Source organism: Ochlerotatus camptorhynchus, unplaced genomic scaffold, assembly GCF_037179485.1.
Source record: "Ochlerotatus camptorhynchus isolate MF236.1 unplaced genomic scaffold, CSIRO-AGI_Acam_v1.1 ptg000091l, whole genome shotgun sequence".
In the NCBI taxonomy this organism is placed as follows: domain Eukaryota; kingdom Metazoa; phylum Arthropoda; class Insecta; order Diptera; family Culicidae; genus Ochlerotatus; species Ochlerotatus camptorhynchus.
The window spans coordinates 286,160-305,540 of NW_027040581.1; the positions used below are offsets into that span (position 1 = coordinate 286,160).

The 19,381-nt window shown below is 44.9% G+C and overlaps 1 protein-coding gene across 5 annotated transcripts in view; it reads left to right on the plus strand.

The window, feature by feature from the left end:
* LOC135698609 (diacylglycerol kinase theta) overlaps positions 1-19,381 on the plus strand; it is a 103,236-nt gene that overhangs the window by 61,681 nt on the left and 22,174 nt on the right. For 4 of the 5 annotated variants that reach the window (XM_065218658.1, XM_065218657.1, XM_065218659.1 and 1 more), the window contains 7 exons: positions 10,669-11,155; positions 11,224-11,453; positions 11,528-11,676; positions 11,747-11,929; positions 18,032-18,323; positions 18,379-18,535; positions 18,593-18,700. In XM_065218658.1, coding sequence (XP_065074730.1) covers positions 10,669-11,155; positions 11,224-11,453; positions 11,528-11,676; positions 11,747-11,929; positions 18,032-18,323; positions 18,379-18,535; positions 18,593-18,700 — 1,606 coding nt within the window. Of the gene's footprint in view, positions 1-10,668; positions 11,156-11,223; positions 11,454-11,527; positions 11,677-11,746; positions 12,020-18,031; positions 18,324-18,378; positions 18,536-18,592; positions 18,701-19,381 lie in introns of all 5 variants that reach the window. The other variant, XM_065218656.1, reaches the window with a different exon arrangement.

Here is a 19,381-nt window from a genome sequence, read left to right on the forward strand (position 1 = left end):
AATCAGTTTAATGGCGTTCAATTCGCGTTCAAGTCTGCTGAATCCAACTGAGCTGATCAATTGATTTGCACTGTCTAAACACAGCTTAAGCCATGCTATTCAAGTGAGTTGATCAACTAACTTGAATTTAAAAAAATTCGAAAAGTGCTCAACATTCAAGCCAGTTGTATTCAGCTGAGATGATCAATTGACTTGCCTTGTCTAAACCCGGCTTTATATGCATTTTGGTATGGGTGAAACTTTCTGAGGTTAAGCTGGTTTTAGACAAGGTAAGTCTGTTGAATTTAATTGGGTTGAAAAGTTTAGCCTAGTTCAGATTTTTGCAATTCAAGTGAGTTGATCAAATAAGTTGAAGCCATGGCTTACACGTTCAGTTTGCGATCAAATCAGCTGTATTCAACTGGGTTGATCAATTGACTTACCTTGCCTAAACTCAGTTTCAAACATTCAAGTGAGTTGGTCAACTGACTTGAATTGAAAAAAAATGAACAGGGCTCAACTTTCAAGCCAATTGAATTCAGCTGAGTTGATCAATTGACTTGCATTGTCTAATCCCGGCTTTATATGCACTTTGATTTGAGTGAAACATTCTGGAGTTAGGCTGGTTTTAGACAAGATAAGTTGGTTCAATTCAATTGTCTTGAAAAGTTGAGCTTGTTTTAACTTTTTTTTCAATTCAAGTGAGTTGGTCAAGTCATTTGAATGTCATGGTTTAATAGCGTTCAATTTGCGTTCAAGTATGTTGAATTAAGTTGAGTTGATCAATTGACTTGCACTGTCTAAGCCCAGCTTAAACCTTGCTAATCATGTGAGTTGATCAATTGACTTGAGTGGAAAAAAAGTTGAACCGGGTTCAACTTTCAACCCAATTGAATTCAGTTGAGTTGATCAATTGACTTGCCTTGTCTAAACCCAGCTTTATATGCTCTTTGATTTGGGCGAAACATTCTGGTGTTAAGCTGGTTTTAGACAAGGTAAGTCGGTTGAAAAGTTCAGCCTGTTTCAACTTTTTTCAATTCAAATGAGTTGATCAAGTCAGTTGAATGGCATGGTTTAATGGTGTTCAATTCGCGTTTAAGTCTGTTGAATTCAATTGACTTGATCAATTGATTTGCACTGTCTTAACCCAGCTTAAACCTTGCCATTCAAGTGAGTTGATCAACAGACTTGAATTGAAAAAAGTCTAACCGGGCTCAACATTCAAGCCAAATTAATTCAGTTGAGTTGATCTATTGACTTGCCTTGTCTAAACCCGGCTTTATACATACATATACATTTATTTGTACAACATCACATTTAAGATAAGACATAATCAACAATAGTACGCCACAATACTCGGTTTGCGGCTTCCGCTCTCCATCCTCGGTCATGCCCAATGCTCGCTAGATCACGCTCTACCTGGTCCGCCCATCGTGCTCTCTGCGCTCCACGCCTTCTTCTGTCAACCGGATCAGTAGCGAACACCAACTTTGCAGGGTTGTTGTCCGACATTCATGCAACATGCCCTGCCCACCGCATCCTTCCGGCTTTGGCCACCTTCTGGATGCTGGGTTCGCTGTAGAGTGCAGCGAGCTCGTGGTTCATTCTTCGCCGCCACTCACCGTTCTCCTGCACACCGCCGAAGGTCGTCCTTAGCACACGTCGCTCGAAAACTCCGAGTGCTTGCAGGTCCTCCTCGAGCATAGTCCATGTCTCGTGTCCATAGAGGACCACCGGTCTTATTAGCGTTCTGTACATGGTACATTTGGTGCGGGGGTGAATCTTTTTTGACCGTAGTTTCTTCTGGAGCCCGTAGTAGGCACGACTTCCACTGATGATGCGCCTTCGTATTTCACGACTCACATTGTTGTCAGCCGTCATTAAGGATCCAAGGTAAACGAGTTCCTCCACTACCTCGAAAGTATCCCCGTCTATCGTGACATTACTTCCTAGGCGAATCCTGTCATGTTCGGTTCCGCCTACTAGTATGTAGGTACTTTGTTTTTGACGGACTCACCACCAGTCCGACCTTTGCTGCTTCGTGTTTCAGGCGGGTGTATAGTTCTGCCACCGTTCCAAATGTTCTTGCGATAATGTCCATGTCGTCCGCAAAGCATACAAATTGACCGGATTTCGTGAAAATCGTACCCCGGCTGTTGAGCCCGGCTCGTCGCATTACACCTTCTAGAGCAATGTTGAAGAGTAGGCATGAGAGTCCGTCACCTTGTCGCAGTCCCCGGCGAGATTCGAATGAACTGGATAGTTCACCCGAAACCCTTACGCAGTATTGCACACCGTCCATCGTTGCTTTGATCAGTCTGATCAGCTTCCCAGGAAAGCCGTTCTCGTCCATGATTTTCCATAGCTCTGTGCGGTCGATACTGTCGTATGCCGCCTTAAAGTCGATGAACAAATGATGCGTTGGGATAGATAATCTGGGATAGCACTTTGTAGGTGGCATTCAAAATGGTGATCGCTCTGAAGTTCTCACATTCCAAATGGTCGCCTTTCTTGTGAATGGGGCAGATTACCCCCTCCTTCCACTCCTCCGATAGCTGTTCTGTTTCCCAGATCCTGACTATCATCCGGTGCAGGCAGGTGGCCAACTTTTCTGGGCCCATCTTGATGAGTTCGGCTGCGATACCATCCTTACCAGCTGCTTTGTTGTTTTTGAGCTGCTGAATGGAGTCCTTAACTTCCCTCAGCGTGGGAGTTGGATCAGTTCTGTCCTCTGCTGCACTGACGTAGTCGTTTCCTCCATTGCGCTGGTCTCCCGTGCCTACGTTCTCCTCGCCATTCAGGTGCGCATCGAAGTGCTGCTTCCACCTTTCAATCACCTCACAGTCAAGAGGCTCCCGTCCTTATCCTTGCACATTTCGGCTCGCGGCACAAAGCCGTTGCGGGATGCGTTGAGCTTCTGGTAGAACTTCCGTGTTTCTTGGGAACGGCACAGCAGTTCCATTTCCTCGCACTCCGCTTCTTCCAGGCGGCGTTTTTTCTCCCGAAAGATGCGGGTCTGCTGTTTCCGCTTCTGTTTATACCGTTCCACGTTCTGTCGGGTTCCATGCTGCAGCATTACCGCCCGCGCTACGTTCTTCTCCTCCAAAATCGCTCTGCACTCCTCGTCGAACCATTCATTCTGTCGACTTCTTTCCACGTACCCGATGGTGCTCTCGGCTGCGTCGGTGATGGCTGCTTTTACTGTACTCCAGCAGTCCTCTAGAGGGGGCACATCGAGCTCGCCCTCCTCTGGCAACGCTGCCTCGAGATTCTGCGCGTATGCTAAGGCGACATCCGGTTGCTTCAGTCGCTCTAGGTTGTACCGTGGCGGGCGTCGGTACCGTACATTGTTGATGACGGAAAGTTTTGGGCGCAGTTTGACAATCACCAGGTAGTGGTCAGAATCGATGTTAGCGCCACGATAGGTCCTGACGTCGATAATGTCGGAGAAGTGCCGTCCATCAATCAGAACGTGGTCGATTTGTGATTCCGTCTGCAGTGGTGATCTCCAGGTGTAACGATAGGGGAGGTGGTGTTGGAAGAAGGTGCTGCGTATGGCCATGTTCTTGGAGGCGGTGAAATGGATGAGTCGTAGGCCGTTCCCGTTCGTCAGCTGGTGGGCGCTGAACTTTCCAATCGTCGGTCTGAATTCCTCCTCCTGGCCTACCTGATGATCTTGACGTCGTGGCTTGGGCAGCGATCGTACTCGCGGTCGAGCTGCGCGTAAAATGCGTCCTTGTCATCATCAGTGCTTCCGGAGTGAGGGCTGTGCAAGTTGATTATGCTAAAGTTGACGAATCGGCCCTTGATCCTCAACCTGCACATTCTTTCGTCGATCGGCCACCAACCGATCACGCGCTTCTGCATTTCGCCCATCACAATGAAAGCTGTGCCCAGCTCGCGTGTGTTGCCGCAACTCTGGTAGATGGTATGATTACCTCTGAACGTTCGCACCATGGATCCTGTCCAACACACCTCCTGCAGCGCTACGACGCCGAATCCACGGTCCTTCAGTAGATTGGCGAGTATTCGGGTGCTGCCGATGAAATTGATAGATCGACAGTTCCACGTGCCGAGTTTCCAATCGCAAGTCCTATTTCGTCGCTGGGATCGTTGCCGTTGGTCTCGGTTCGTATTCTTCTGTTGCTGATTTTCCGTTGCAATGCTTTTTTTACGGCTGGCTCGCAGGGCCTGACACCAGCCCCCTAACTTTCCGGAGGACCAGGGTGCACAGTTGTGCTTAGAGTCCTTCACTGGCACTCGGACGTAGATCAGCCGCCCCTAACATGGGAACAGACGCTGTTGTGAGCCGCTCCTCCTGGAGAAAAGACGCTCAGGCTTGCCGAAGCAAACCCTCCCCCCCCCTTCCCTGTCAGCCTATGACCAAAGTTCCCACGGGGGTTGGTTACCCGATCTTCCCTAAGGTTGCTCACAGTTCCCGGCCGGTACCACGGGGAGGTAGGGATAGGAGTTGCTGGGAAGAGGCTAGTGATCTCAATGGGATCTGTATTGCGCATTACCCAGCATTAACCGACCTTCCTGACAAGGTAAGTCAGTTGAATCCAGTTGGCTTGAAAAGTAGAGCATGTTTCAACTTTTTTCAATTCAATTGAGTTGATCAAGTCAGTTGAATGCCATGGTTTACACGTTCAATTCGCATTCAAGTCTATTGAATTCAACTGAGCTGATCAATTGACTTGCACTGTCTAAACCCAGCTTAACTCCAGAATGTTTCACCCACATCAAAGTGCCGGGTTTAGACAAGGCAAGTCCATTGAGTTCTTTGATCAATCCTGGAGCTCTCACAACTTTCCTAAAGTTTTCGAAACATTTTTGAAGCTCATGGAATTTTCTTTAAAATCTCCAAACTTCCCTGAAGTTTCTTCAATTTTTAAGAAGTTCTCGGATATTCTCCAACGTTTCCAAAATTTTCAAGAAGTTCTCTAAGCTTCCCCAATGTTTCAACAAAATTCCAGAAATTCATGGAACACCCCTGAAAACCACGTAAATTTCTAAGAATGTTTGGAATATTCCTGAAATTATTGGAATATGCCCCTAATTTGGGCCCATACATAAATTCAGTAATGGATTAAATATTCAATAGCGACCAAAAATATCCATTAGTACCGTCCCAATGACGCGTTCATCTAGATAAAATTGATAAATAGTAGATTTTTAGCGATGGGCCCAATCTTAGATCCATAGGCCAACATTAGAGCCATTTCCCCTATTTCGTAATTCCTCGGAACTTCTAGAAAGTTCCTGCAAGTAATTGGAATGGAACTGCTCTGAAGTTGTCTGACCTTCTTCGAACTACTTGGAACATCCCTGAATATATATTGTTGCGTTTATTATTATAGTCACTTTAACGCATTTTAAGTCATTCCCCACGTAAGATTGCTAGTTTTATTGAGGTTTTAAAGCATTATACATGTCGAAATCAAAAACCGAAGTTGTCACTTAAGTCGCGACTTGTCCGGGGAGGATATTTCCCCAGGAAATAATTATTGAAAATTGTCTCTAAAGTTCTCTGGACTTCCCTGAAGGTATCGGAAGTTTGCTGAAGTTTTCTTCTTCTGTGAAGTTCCTTCTACTTACTTTAAGTTAATCGTACTGGCCTTAGGTTCTCTTATCTTCTTGGTACTGCCCTAAAATTAATACTACTGTCCATTTTTTTTAATACCCCTGAAAATCTCTGCAGTCTGGACTGCTGCAAAGTTTGAAAAACAAGTTTAAAATCTTCTTAAAATTTCAGGAGTTCTGAACTTCCCTGAAACTTTTCGAACTTCTAAAAGTTTCTCAACAAATTTCTGACGCTTATGGCATAGAGGTAACTCTAAGACTAGTAGGTCCCGAAGAAACGTGCTCAACTTTTTGGCTCAGCTCTGGTACTCTCTTCGGTCCCAAGCTAATCGATGCACCCCTCAAAACAAAGGAAAATCCACGAGCCTGGAATGGGGTACGATAATCGATTTGCTTGGGACCAATAGGCTTGTCAAGTAGTGAGCAAATTTAAAATCGTTAGTTTCCACCGGTTGCTTATAGTGCTGTCCTGAATTTAGCGAAACTAATCTTCACAGATCTTCAAACGTGCCCGAAAGTCTGGACGTTTCTGAGGCTATTGTGACTGCCCTTGAGAGCTCTGATTCCTGATGATCTCTAGACCTAGCTTCCCTGTGGTTCTTGGAACTTCTTATACAGTCAAGATTCCTATAGTACGGTTGCCACTGGATTCCTGTAATATGGTCGATCCGGCATTAACGAATATACCTACCATATAGGGTTTGAACTTGTACGGCAATTTGAAGAGAAAGCTTCCTGATGTCTTTGAAGAAGTTGTTAAACAGATAGTTGGACAACTTTTGAGAGAATTCAATTTCCGGCAGGTCACTAGTCTGGTCCTGTGGAAGATGCGGAACATCCGTAAAAGTGGTCATTTCATCAAACTGATCCTAGAGCTCCGCAGTTTTTTTTCGAAACCACTCATAGACGTCTTACCAGAATTAATTCAGAGTTGTGACCGGAATATGAACTCTGGGGACTACAGGATTGTTCACTGGAAGATCCGGAACATCCGTAAAAGTGGTAAATTCATAAATCTGATCCTAGAGCTCCGCGGTTTTATCGAAACCTCTCAAAGATGTCATATCAAAATGAATTTGAAGTTGTGACCGGAACATGGACCCTGGAGACCACTAGAAGATCCGGAATATCCGTAAAACTGGTCATTTCATGAAACTGATCGTAGAGCTCTACAGTTTTTTCGAAACCACTCATAAACATCTTATCAGAATAAATTCGGAGTTGAGACCGGTATGTGAAATCTGGGAACTGTGAGATGGTCCACCGAAAGATCCGGAACATCCGTAAAAGTGGTCAATTCATAAAACTGATCTCAAAGCCCCACGGTTTTTTTTTTCAAACCTCTCATAGATGCCTTTTCAGAATGAATTCGGAGTTGCGACCGGAATATGGACTCTGGAGATCACGGAATGGACCTCTGGAAGATCTGGAACATTAATCAAACTGATTCTAGAGCTCCGTTGGTTTGTGAAAACCTCTCATAAACGTCTTATCAGAATGAATTCGAAGTTGTGACCGGAATATGGTCGAAGGGAACCACTGGATGGTCCACCGGGAGATCCGGAACATTCGAAAAAATTGTCAATTCATGAAACTGATCCTAGAGCTCCGTGGTTTTATCGAAACCTCTCAAAAACGTTTTATCAGAATGAATTTGAAGTTGTGACCGGTATATGGACTCTGGGGACCACAAGATGGTCCACTGAAAAATTCGGAACATCCGTAAATGTGGTCAATTAATGAAACTGATCGTAGAGCTCCCTAGTTTTTTTTCCGAAACCACTCATAAACAACTTATCAGAATGAATTCGGAGTTGTGACCGAAATGTGGACTCTGGGGATCACGGAATGGACCTCTGGAAGATCTGGAACATCCGTAGAAGTGGTCAATTCATCAAACTGATTCTAGAGCTCCGCAGTTTTGTCGATTTGTGTTGATTATCGGAATGAATTCGGAGTTGTGACCGGCATATGGACTCTGGATATCACGGAATGAACCTTTGGACGATCCGGAACATTCGTAAAAGTGGTTAATTCATGAAATGGATTCTAGAACTCAGCGATTTATACTCTTATCAATATGGAGATGTGAGCAGAAATGGACCCTAAGGTTCACGGGAGGGTACTCCGGAAGATCCGGAACATCCGTAGAAGTGGTCAGTTCATCAAACTGATTCTAGAGCTCCGTGGGTTTGTGAAAACCTCTCATATTCGAATTCGAAGTTGTGACCGGAAAATGGTCTAAGGGAACCACTGGATGGTCCACCGGAAGGGAAGATCCAGAACATCCGAAAAAATAGTCAATTCATGAAACTGATCCTAGGGCTCCACAGTTTTTGCGAAACCACTCATAAACATCTTATAAGAATGAATTCGGTATTGTGACCGGAATATGGACTCTGGGGATCACGAAATGGACCTCTCAAAGATCTGGAACATCCGTAGAAGTGGTCAATTCATCAAACTGATTCTAGAGCACCGCGGTTTTGTCGATTTGTGTTGATTATCGGAATGAATTCGGAGCTGTGACCGAAATATGGGCCCAGGGTATCATGGAATGGACCTCTGGAAGATCCGGAACATCCGTCGAAGTGGTCAGTTCATCAAACTGATTCTAGAGCTCCGTGGGTTTGTGAAAACCTCTCATATTCGAATTCGAAGTTGTGACCGGAATATGGTCTAAGGGAACCACTGGATGGTCCACCGGAAGGGAAGATCCGGAACATTCGTAAAAGTGGTCAATTCTTGAAACTGAACCTAGAGCTTCGCTTATTTGCGAAACCATTCAAAGACGTCTTAGCACTATGAATTCGGAGTTGTGACCGGAATATGGACTCTGGGGATCACGCAATGGACCTCTGGGAGATCCGGAACATCAGTAGAAGTGGTCAATTCATCAAACTGATTCTAGAGCTCCGTGGGTTAGTGAAAATCTCTCATAGACGTCTTATCAGAATGAATTCGAAGTTGTGACCAGAATATGGTCTAAGGGTCCGGATGATCCGGAACTTCCAAAAAATGTGTCAATTCATGAGTCTGATCCTAAGTGGTCCGCAATTTTTCGAAATCAAGTGAGTATGCAATACGAAATTTTAGGGGGGTCTTAACAAGCGTTACTTTTTGCTGCATAGGGAGGGGAGGGGGTCAAAATGCAGATTTTTTACGTAACTTGTGTACCGCGTCTTAGGCCTTAGAGATGAACTAGCCAACGGCTAAAAATCTCTCTAATAAAATTAAAAAAAAAAATCTTAGTCGTTTCAAAATGGCCGAATTTTAGCAGAAATGTGATACAATTATGCAAAGCTTCTTGTAAATTCGAGTCTGATCGATGCGCCATTTGGTATGGAACTGCCTCAAAACCCAAGAAGCAATTTTGGTTTTATGAGGGTTCTGTAGAGCATGATTTTGACTTGTAGCATGCTTTTAATCCACTATAAAACTTAAAATGTTACTTGGGAATCCATCCAGCTACTTTCGCTAGTATTCCCATTTCATTTTCTTCAAAACACTTTAGAAATTCTCTACAAACACCTGGAATGCTTCATTGAAATCTTCTCAAAATTCTAGCGGAATTTTCACAGCGTTTTATAGCTATTCTCTTAAAACTTAAATTGAATATTCTTTTAAATTATTATGGATTTATGATCGGGAATTCTTTGAAATGTTGCTCAGAATTAGTGTAAGAATGAACGCTCAAAGGAATCACCTTTAAGTACACCACAGAATTACTTTGAAGCTTTCCGTTTAAATTGCTGCGGCATTCCTTCAGGAATGCCTCAGAATTTCTTTTGAAGTTATCCTCAACATTTCCATCGAATTCTCCTCAGAATTATCCTGGAATTATACCCAGAACTTCCTTGAAATTCTCCTAAGAACATACTTGAAATTCATTCAATTCATTTGAATTTGAATTCTCCTCATTATTTTCTTGGGCTTCAAAGAATGTTCAAAATTCAGATCTTTGAAACAAAATTGAGAAGAGAAATGCAAGGAAATTCCAATGAGGATCTTTGGCAAATTTTTAAAAACATCTTCTCAGAATTTAAAGCGACTTTCCAGGTGGATGATTCGAGAATGCTTAGAAAAAATTTCAAGCGAAGTTCCTGAAAAAAAATATCGTGAAAATTCCTAGAAATTTCTGTACAGATTTTCAAGCCATTTCCCGAGAACCTATGTACAAAATGTCAGCAATGACTTTTTTCACGATTGAAACGACAATTGCATATGATTGCAACCTGAAAATAGACTAAGATAATTGTAGATTGAATTCTAAGCATTTCCCAGAGGGGATTCCAAAAGTGGTAAACAGAGGATTTTGAAGGCTCTAAGATTCAAACATTTCAATGGAACGCCAGAGAGAATAATAACAGTGTTCAGGGAAATCAAGAGGAAAGCAAATCCGTTGACATCTTGCCCAAGTAACATTGCAGGTTTTATTGAGGTTTTAAAGCACTCTGCAAGTCTGAATTATGGTCTACAGTACCCTCATAAAACCCAAATTGTTACTTGGGTTGGATGATTCCAAGGATATCCGACGAAGAGTTGTTTTCTAGAAATGAAGAAATTATCTTCATAGGTAATTCAGCCACTGCAAATTTCCTCAGGCTCCTGACATAGAGATTCAAGACTCAGGATTTGGTAAATAGCTTTTAAAAATCTTGAACTTCGAATTAGTTGATGTTATTTTTCAAAGGCAAAGGATAAATGATGTATTTTACCTTCAGAGCTTTAGAAAAAGTTTTCGGAATATTGAAGTTTGTTTTCCATTTGTAGACATTGCTAGTGATAGCTCGGAATATTGTTATAATTTGCACAGAAGGAATTTTTCGCAAGATCATTTCTATATATTTTTATTAAATTCGAATTAGCAAAGTCAAACCCACCGAATCTCCGTCCACCTTAAGCAATTGAGATTAAATCAGTGAATCGTTGAAGTGAATCTCCCTAACACAGACATCCGAATCTGAATAATAATAAGCCATACATCTACTAATCACTATTACGACCTGTTCAAACTATGTTTGACATATTTAATTCGAATAGTTGAAACGAGAAAACATAATAAGAAGAACATTAAAAAAACATAACCCCACTCTCTCATTCCAGTGACCGCGAGAACGATCACGGCTTCGTGAGGGTCTACCCCGGCAAGCTGCAGGTGGAGAACGCGTACGTCAACATCCCGGTGGACAACGACTCGGCGGTGAAGGATCTCATCGGCGAGTCGTTGAAGAAATTCGGCCTCCAAGGACACCAGATCGAAGACTACCGCTGCTCGGAGATACTGCTGGACCGGGGGGTCACCGAGCGGGTCCTGTCGTGGAACGAACGCCCGTGGGAGATTATGAAACAGCTCGGGAAGGACTCGATCCGCCAGATGGAGATGATGCGGTTCTACCTGCAGCTCAAACAGGACCCGCACGGACCGAACCTGGCCCTGTTTGTCGGCAATCTACCTCCGGGCCTGTCGCAGCGGAACTACGAACACATACTGACTGAAATCCTTGGTTTCGAAAACAAGTTTAGTAGTATCGGTCCGATCTACTACGAGTACGGATCGCTAGTGATAACCTACGAGAACGCATCCAAAGCTGTGAGTTGATCTTTCCCCTAGTGTATGCCGGAGGTTTGTTCTAACACGCTTCTGTTTTTTTTTCTTAGGTTCGTGCATTCCAAGCCTTGCGGGAGTCCAAGTACGAGGATAAGCATCTGCTAGTGCTGCTGTTACCGAACATTGAACCGAGCATGGTTGCACAGGGAGTCCAACCGTTGCTGGTATTCGTCAACGTCAAGTCCGGTGGATGCCAAGGATTAGAGCTTATTAGTAGTTTTCGGAAATTGTTAAATCCATATCAAGTATTTGATCTGGATAATGGTGGACCACTGCCTGGGTAAGCAGCGTTCAACCAATTCCGCTGGTTGATTTCGATAAACCTAATTTTTCCGCTCTCGTATTTCCCTCTAGACTGTATGTATTCAGACACATTCAGGATTACAAAATTTTAGTTTGTGGAGGTGACGGCACAATCGGATGGGTACTGCAGTGCTTGGACAATGTCGGTCAGGATTCGGAATGTTCTAGTCCACCGTGTGCGATCGTCCCGCTTGGAACCGGTAGGACAACGATGTTGAAGAACTAGCAGAACAAAAAATCTAACCAAACTCCTTCTCTCTTCCCCGGCAGGCAACGATTTGGCTCGGGTGCTGCGCTGGGGTGCCGGCTATACCGGTGGCGAAGATCCGCTGAACCTGCTGCGGGACGTCATCGACGCCGAGGAGATCCGGCTGGACCGCTGGACCGTGGTCTTCCATCCCGAGGACAAGCCGGAAGACGCAGCACCGAGACCGTCGCAGGGCAACTCAGCGGGTAAGAAGAAGAAAATACAACAACAATCACAACAACAGAATCAACACCATCATCCCGCGACGACGATCAGCGCGATCAGCCAAACGCAAGGTCTTTTTGAATGTTATCGATGGCTGTTACTTTCCTAATTTACTAACTAAATAATCACAGTACAGTACACCATAAATCATATATATATATATATTTGCGGTTGAAATATCCTGTAATGCCGGACGCGCCTTCGTGCTGTTTGTGATTCGACAAAGAACCAGAGTTGCTGCCCGAGATGCGAATAATTGGTGTTGATTTTGACCGTTGATCTTTTTTTTTTTTGAGTTGAGCGCAGTACGGAATTTAGTATTCAAGAATCGTTACTCGGTCGATTTTCTTTGGGGAACAATCAGTAAGGATTCACAGAAGATTTCAAGTATGTCCTGATTGGAAAATTTCTGAACGTCGAGGTCCAATGAATTCAAGCACAAAATCAAGTTCAAATAACTTCTAAGTCGTGGTCAAAGGACTTCTGGACCAAGTCCGGAAATATTCTCGGTCGAGTTCAGAAAGAAGCCTCCAAAACTTCTAGGAGTTATTCAAATAGCACAGGTCTATTAATTAGATCTAAAAGTCTTTAGGGAAAATGCAACTTCTTGATAATGTTCACCGAACTTCAGTGGTGAGCTTGTTAAAAATCTGGACCAGAGGTCTTGGAGGTCTAGTTTAGTAGATTTTTACGAAACATTTAAAGGACATCTAGCTCAAGGCCAGAGGAAACTAAACCTAAACAACTTCTAGAAGTGAGTTCGAAAAATTTCTACTTCTACAAGGTAGTTCAGAGACCTTTTATATGGAATTTTGGAATGGCATTTCATTTCAGACTATGAGAATACATTTACTTGTAGGTTGCTTTGATTATTCGTCGCTTGCTAGGTTTCTACCTCCAACACTCCTCCTCGACGAAAGAATCATGGCTGCATCTCGAAACCGCGTTTGCTTGATACGTTGAAGAGGCTTCGTCATCATGTCTGCAATCATTTCGTTTGTTGGAAGGTACTGTGGACTGATGATTCCTTGCTCCTTCAGTTGACGCGCATAGTGGTACTTCGTGTCAACATGCTTCGAACATCGCTCGCTGGAGTTGGATTCGAGTTGCTTGATGGCGCTCTGGTTGTCCTCGTTCACAGTAACCGGAAACTTGGTGTGGATTCCCAGATCGTCGAATAGTCGTAATATCCAGCATAGCTCCTTGCAGCTCTTCGTTATAGCAACGTACTCGGCTTCCGAACTGCTCAATGTTACGCAATCTTGTTTCCTGGAACACCATCCAATCATACCACCTGCATACCGGATCAGGTAGCCTGTGGCGATCTTTGGTGTCACCAGCCCAGTCGGCATCTACGTACACCTCCAATTGCGTGGAATCGGCTCCCAGGATTAGCTTGTGATCAATAGTACCTTTTAAGTACCTCAGGATACGCTTCGCCTCCACCCAATCAGCCTGTGATGGGCAACTAGTTTTTCTCCCCAGGATTGAAACAGCTGCTGCAACATCAGGTCGAGTACACATGGCCACGTACAACAACCCACCAATCAAGCTGGCATACTGATGGTTATTGGGCAGCGGGATCTCCTCCTTTGGATGTAGGTGGCCTGGGTCCAATGGTATAGCGGATGGCTTCGCGTTTTCCAAACCGAATCTGGTCAGAAGCTTCTGGATGTAGGCTCTCTGACTTAGTGCAACGTGTTTCTCGGAACGGAAGGCCTGGATACCAAGGAAGTGCTGGATATCCCCGAGCGACGTCACCGTGAAATATTGGATCAGCTCATTAACGATGGCCTTGTAGTCGTTTTCAGTCTCGCATGCTAATACGGGAGGCTTGCTTCAACCCGTACAATCCTTTGCGAAGACAACAAACCACGTTTTCTGCATTCGCTGTGCATCCAGGAGGCAACCGCATGTAGACGGGTTCTTGTAGCTCACCATTCAAGTACGCTGTCTTGACATCTGCATGTTTGATGAGAAGTTTCTTCTGGCAGGCGACGGAGAATAGTGTCCGGTACGTTGTTTGCTTCACCACGGGAGCAAAAACGTCGTCGTAGTCGAATCCATATTTCTGCGTAAACCCTTGAGCGACAAGCCGCGCCTTGTACCGGATGACCCTCCATTCTCGTCCGTTTTCTTTTTGAAGATCCACCGACATCCAATGGTTTTCTTACCAGCCGGCAGCATGGTCAACTCCCACACGTTGTTCTCGTACATCGATTGCAATTCATCCTGTATGGCTTGCTTCCACATGTCTTTCTCCGGACTAGTCACAGCTTCTCACCGGCCATATCCGGGCTACGAAAACCGCAAAGGAAGTATGGAAGAATCTGGAGAAGCAACATGAAAAGAAGTCACTAACGTCGAAGGTTAGTGACTTCTTTGCGATTTGCGATCTCAAGTTCCAGGAAGGAGACGACATTGAGGTGGAATACCCTTCATCACCCTGGTTGATAGTCGCTGTGTACCTACATCTTGCTCTACGTGGATTGGTACCGGCTCCTCCTGTGACTCACCTCCATCGAGTACTTCTGCTTCATCAGCATCTTCGTACAGGCTTTCATCCGAATGTTCTTCAACACCGTGGAGATCTTCCTCTTCCATGATTTCACGATCGATTGCTGGTTCAGGTTGTCTCAGTTCCTCCAGTGTATCCGTCTCACAACGGTTTTGATTGAATAGCGATAACGGAAAGAATAACGTACCTTCGTCCTCTGTGGAAATTTCCCACTTGTCGATCATCGAAGGCAGGAATCGGGCATCCCGGCTAATCGTCACTTTGTTCGTCTTCATGCTGACAAAAGTAAGTTTTTCGGCTTTGGATTCGAGTTTCGATCGTTTGACTTCAGGAACAAATACGTATGCTGATGTTCCGAACACTTGCAGGTTCGAAACGTCCGGCTTGACTCCATGCCAAATCTCGTACGGAGTTTGATTAACCGCTTTCGTTGGCAACATGTTTTGCAGATGACTTGCTGTGTTGATTGCTTCTCCCCAGTAGCGATTATGCATACCTGCTTCCAAAAGCATACACCTGGCCATCTCCACCAAGGAACGGTTCTTTCTTTCTGCGACTCCGTTCTGCTGCGGTGAATATGCTGCCGTAAATTGTTGCTGGATACCTTCACGCTTGAGGAACGTCATGATCTTCGAGCCACGATATTCGCCTCCCTGGTCGGATCTCAGCACTTTCGGCGGTCTGCCAAACTTCGTCTTCATTTTCTGCACATAGTTCTGGATAGCGTCAAATGTTTCTAATTTTTCTCGCATCAGATACAGCGTTGTGTACCGGCTGTGGTCGTCAATAAGCGTCAGGAAATAACGACGACCAACCGGGATCACCGTCCTCATTGGTCCACACAGGTCACTGTGTACCAGGTCCATCACAGCCGTCGTTTTCTTCGTTGCTTCCTTTGGAAATGGCAGTCGTGCCATCTTTCATATCTAGATCTGGGACGTACAGGACACCGGTGAGCACGATTTGCTTCGCTTCGCTGTCTTTCCCGTAGCAATGGATCTGGCAGTTCCCCACACCTTTCACGAATGCTTTCTTCCCATTAGCGACAGTAACGATACTTGGGATATCGTCTCGTGGTTTCTCAACGGATACGAAAAACTTTCGATTGGCGCACATGTGGGAGCTGGCTCCAGAATCCACAATCCATTTCGTCACTGGTCCTTCACGAGCGCTGAAAACGAAATCCTCTTCAGTGGACTCCGTTTTTCTTGCATTTGCCTGTTGCTTGGCAAACTTCTTGGTTTCCTTGGCAACCGATTTTTCACTTCGAGAAACTTCATCCTGGCTCTGCTTCTGCCAAATTCTGCAATCTCGCTTCTTGTGGCCGACCTTCTGGCAGTGGTGGCACACAATGGATTTCGATTTCCCGGCCACCTTCAATACCGCTGAATCCGCCGGAACAGTCCCTTTTCGCTTCTGCACCTCATTGATAATTTTATCCTTTACAAGAGCCAGCGTCAGCTCGTCCTCCGACCGATTTTCGAGGGTAGTCGTCAGCGCGTCGAAAGAGCTTGGTAGACTGCGGAACACCAGGATTACCTGCAAATCGTCGTCGAGCTTCGTACCAGCGTTGGCCAGTTTTTCAAACAAACTCTCGAATTCTACCAGGTGGTCCTCGATGTCGTCTCCTTCCTGGAACTTGAGATCGCAAATCCGCTTCAGCAGGTGAACCTTCGACGTTAGTGACTTCTTTTCATGTTGCTTCTCCAGATTCTTCCATACTTCCTTTGCGGTTTTCGTAGCCCGGATATGGCCGTGTTGACTCCTGCTCAGCAGCAGCCCAATGGTCGCACGCGCTTTCTGATCCCCTTCGTCCCAGGCAATCAGCTCCGCCGCGTTCGCTCGGCTTGCAGCCTCTTCCGGCTTGACTCCGGGCACGATGTACTTCCATAGTCCTTCGCGAACCAGCAGGAATTCCACCTCCAGCTTCCAGGTTTCGTAGTTTTCGTTCGTCACCTTCGTTATTCCGGATCTTTCCATCTTGAACTTCTTCGGGCCCATAACCTCTTGAATGTGATATGGTCGTAGACCGGATTTACTACTACTTGAAAATACGTCTTAGCTTGATGAGAGACAAACTTGGAATGGCATTTTATTTCAGACTATGAGAATACATTTACTTGTAGGTTGCTTTGATTATTCGTCGCTTGCTAGGTTTCTACCTCCAACACAATCATCCTCAATGTGTAAAAACTGTTGATCTCAAACTGGGCAATACCAGCGCCGACCGCGCCCGAACGCAGGTCAAGAAAGGAATGGGTAGGAATGTGTTGACGTGACACTCGCTTGCTTTGATGGAAACCGAGGATTCCTCTGCACTTTCACGAGAAATCACTGGAATGTTGGGTTTGCAGCAGGGTTCGTTTTGGTAAATGATAAGCTGAATAGGGTCGTATAACGCTAACGAGCTTGAGAGCAAAAACGAGCTCCGTTTTAATCATCGATTTGCTGTATTACCATGTAGTCAAATTAAAAAAAACCGTTGGCAAATCTTGAATGTGGATGGGTCTGATGTTAAACTCAGTATGCAAACACGGTCACTCTAAGGCCACCGAGCCCTTCATATCACATCGTACCGCTATTCAAAGTTGTTGTAACCGTTCACACCTCGTTCATTGAAATCAAACGATGTTCTCTTAACTTCAACAAGACTCAGTTTTAAAAATCTTAAATACTGCATAGCTTACCCTATTTTTTGGAATAGTACAGGTGAAGACAGTTCGTCGATCTCGGTGAAGATTTTTTTTTCAAAATACACCTGGCAACCCTGGGTCAGACTAAACATCCATCAATTATTCGTCTATCGGCAGCATAACAAATTACAAGCAATAGCAGTAGCACTGACAATCTTACTAAATAGAAATCCACACTTTGGTGCATCCGTTTGCGAAACACAAACACTCGAAACTCACCCAAATACGTACCGTACTAGCATGACCTGATCGTGTTTACTATATTGCAAGTCGAATTGAAACGGTTTAACCATTGATAGAGTTACAATCGATGTGTTGCAATAATGATATTACCATAGCGTTATCATTTGCTGTTGTTGTAATTGGTGTTCATGTGAATGTGGTGTTGTTATTGATGTTATTGATGCCGGAAGGGTGATTTCCTACAATTCGAATGCCCCAGTTTGATTACCTTGCCGTAGGAGGGGGGGTGAGCTCGCTATTCTCCCAACCCTGGATAGCGAGCTCACCCCCTGCCATTGGGAGAGATCATACCGGGAATCACCTTTCCATGGGCCCAAAGATCGTAGTGATTTCCGATGTCAAAATCAACCGTCGATCCATCCGGCTTAAACAAAGTAAAACGAAATAGGTTTTTGATCCTGAAAGCGTTAAAATTCTGTTGGAACCTTCCCACTAGCTAGCGTAGCAGCCTCTTCAAACTATGTAACCAGATTTCGGATCAGTTTGCCACAGTATCGAAGACCTCCTACTAAACTACCGACTTGTATGACATATATGCCTTGCTTGGATGCCTTGTTCTTGTACTTCTGTTCAGATTCCCAGCGACCACTCCAAAAGAAACCTTTTACAAATTTTCCTCTTCTCGACAGTCGTTGGAGCCACGCAGAGCGAAGACAACTCGCAGATCTTCGTCATGAACAACTACTTTGGCATTGGGATCGACGCCGATCTGTGTCTCGACTTTCACAACGCCCGCGAGGAGAACCCGGACAAGTTCAACTCCCGGCTGCACAACAAGGGTGTATACGTCAAGATGGGCCTACGAAAGATGGTCGGCCGCAAGACGGTCAAGGAACTGCACAAGGCGATACGGCTCGAAGTCGACGGCAAGGTGGTGGACCTACCGCCCGTCGAGGGGATCATCATACTGAACATCTTGAGGTGAGTGATTTTCAACAGGTCGGCGAATCTGAATGACGGTTTTCTACCAAAACAGTTGGGGTTCTGGTGCTAATCCGTGGGGACCGGAGAAGGAGGATCAGTTCAGCAAACCGAACCACTGGGACGGAATGCTGGAGGTCGTCGGTGTGACCGGAGTCGTCCATCTCGGTCAGATACAGTCCGGTTTGCGTTCAGCCATGCGAATAGCCCAGGTAATTGTGCCATCAGGTGACATCCGAACCGTAGTAATGCTGTTTGCATACTTTTAGGGAGGCCACATCAAGATTCATCTACACTCGGACATACCGGTACAGGTCGATGGGGAACCGTGGGTTCAGAGTCCCGGTGACGTGGTGGTTCTAAAATCCGCTCTCAAGGTCAGTATCACGATTTCTCACCTACGTACTACTACTACTACTACTACTACTACTACTACTACTACTACTACTACTAGTATGAACACACTCAAGTTAGCCTTCTCGAATTGACTGCTCCTGTGCTGTGAATTGAATTTTGCATGTGTTGCTTCCGTTACATATACATATTCATACATAAATTTGATTACGAAACACACGCCGGCGATCTCTCGCTCTCCACATAATAGACAGCATACACTCTACTCGTTAGGCTTCATCAGTAGAATTTAGTTTGAAAATTCCCTTCTACCACAGGATCACCAGTATGTTGAGATGATCCTTGATCCTTTCAAGACACACGATCACACGCACGCACGAACGCACGCACACACCCACACAGGCGATGAGAACTACAGTTTGCATGCTCTGCATTGATACGCTACTTATCCCTAACTAAAATTAAGCACAACATAGTTTCTTCACCACCCTCCCCGCCGCCCCCAACCCCCCAAACTTGTGTAAACGTAAGTCATTTCGAACGGAAAAAAAGCCTTTTTATTGAACAGAAAAAAATAGCAATTGATACACTACTACAGAGCTACAGAAAGCCTTACGGAAAAGAACGCAGCGTCGCACATCTCAACCGATTTCTGTTTTTAAGTTGTCGAACAGGATCCCTGCTTTTGATTGAGCTTTGTTTTT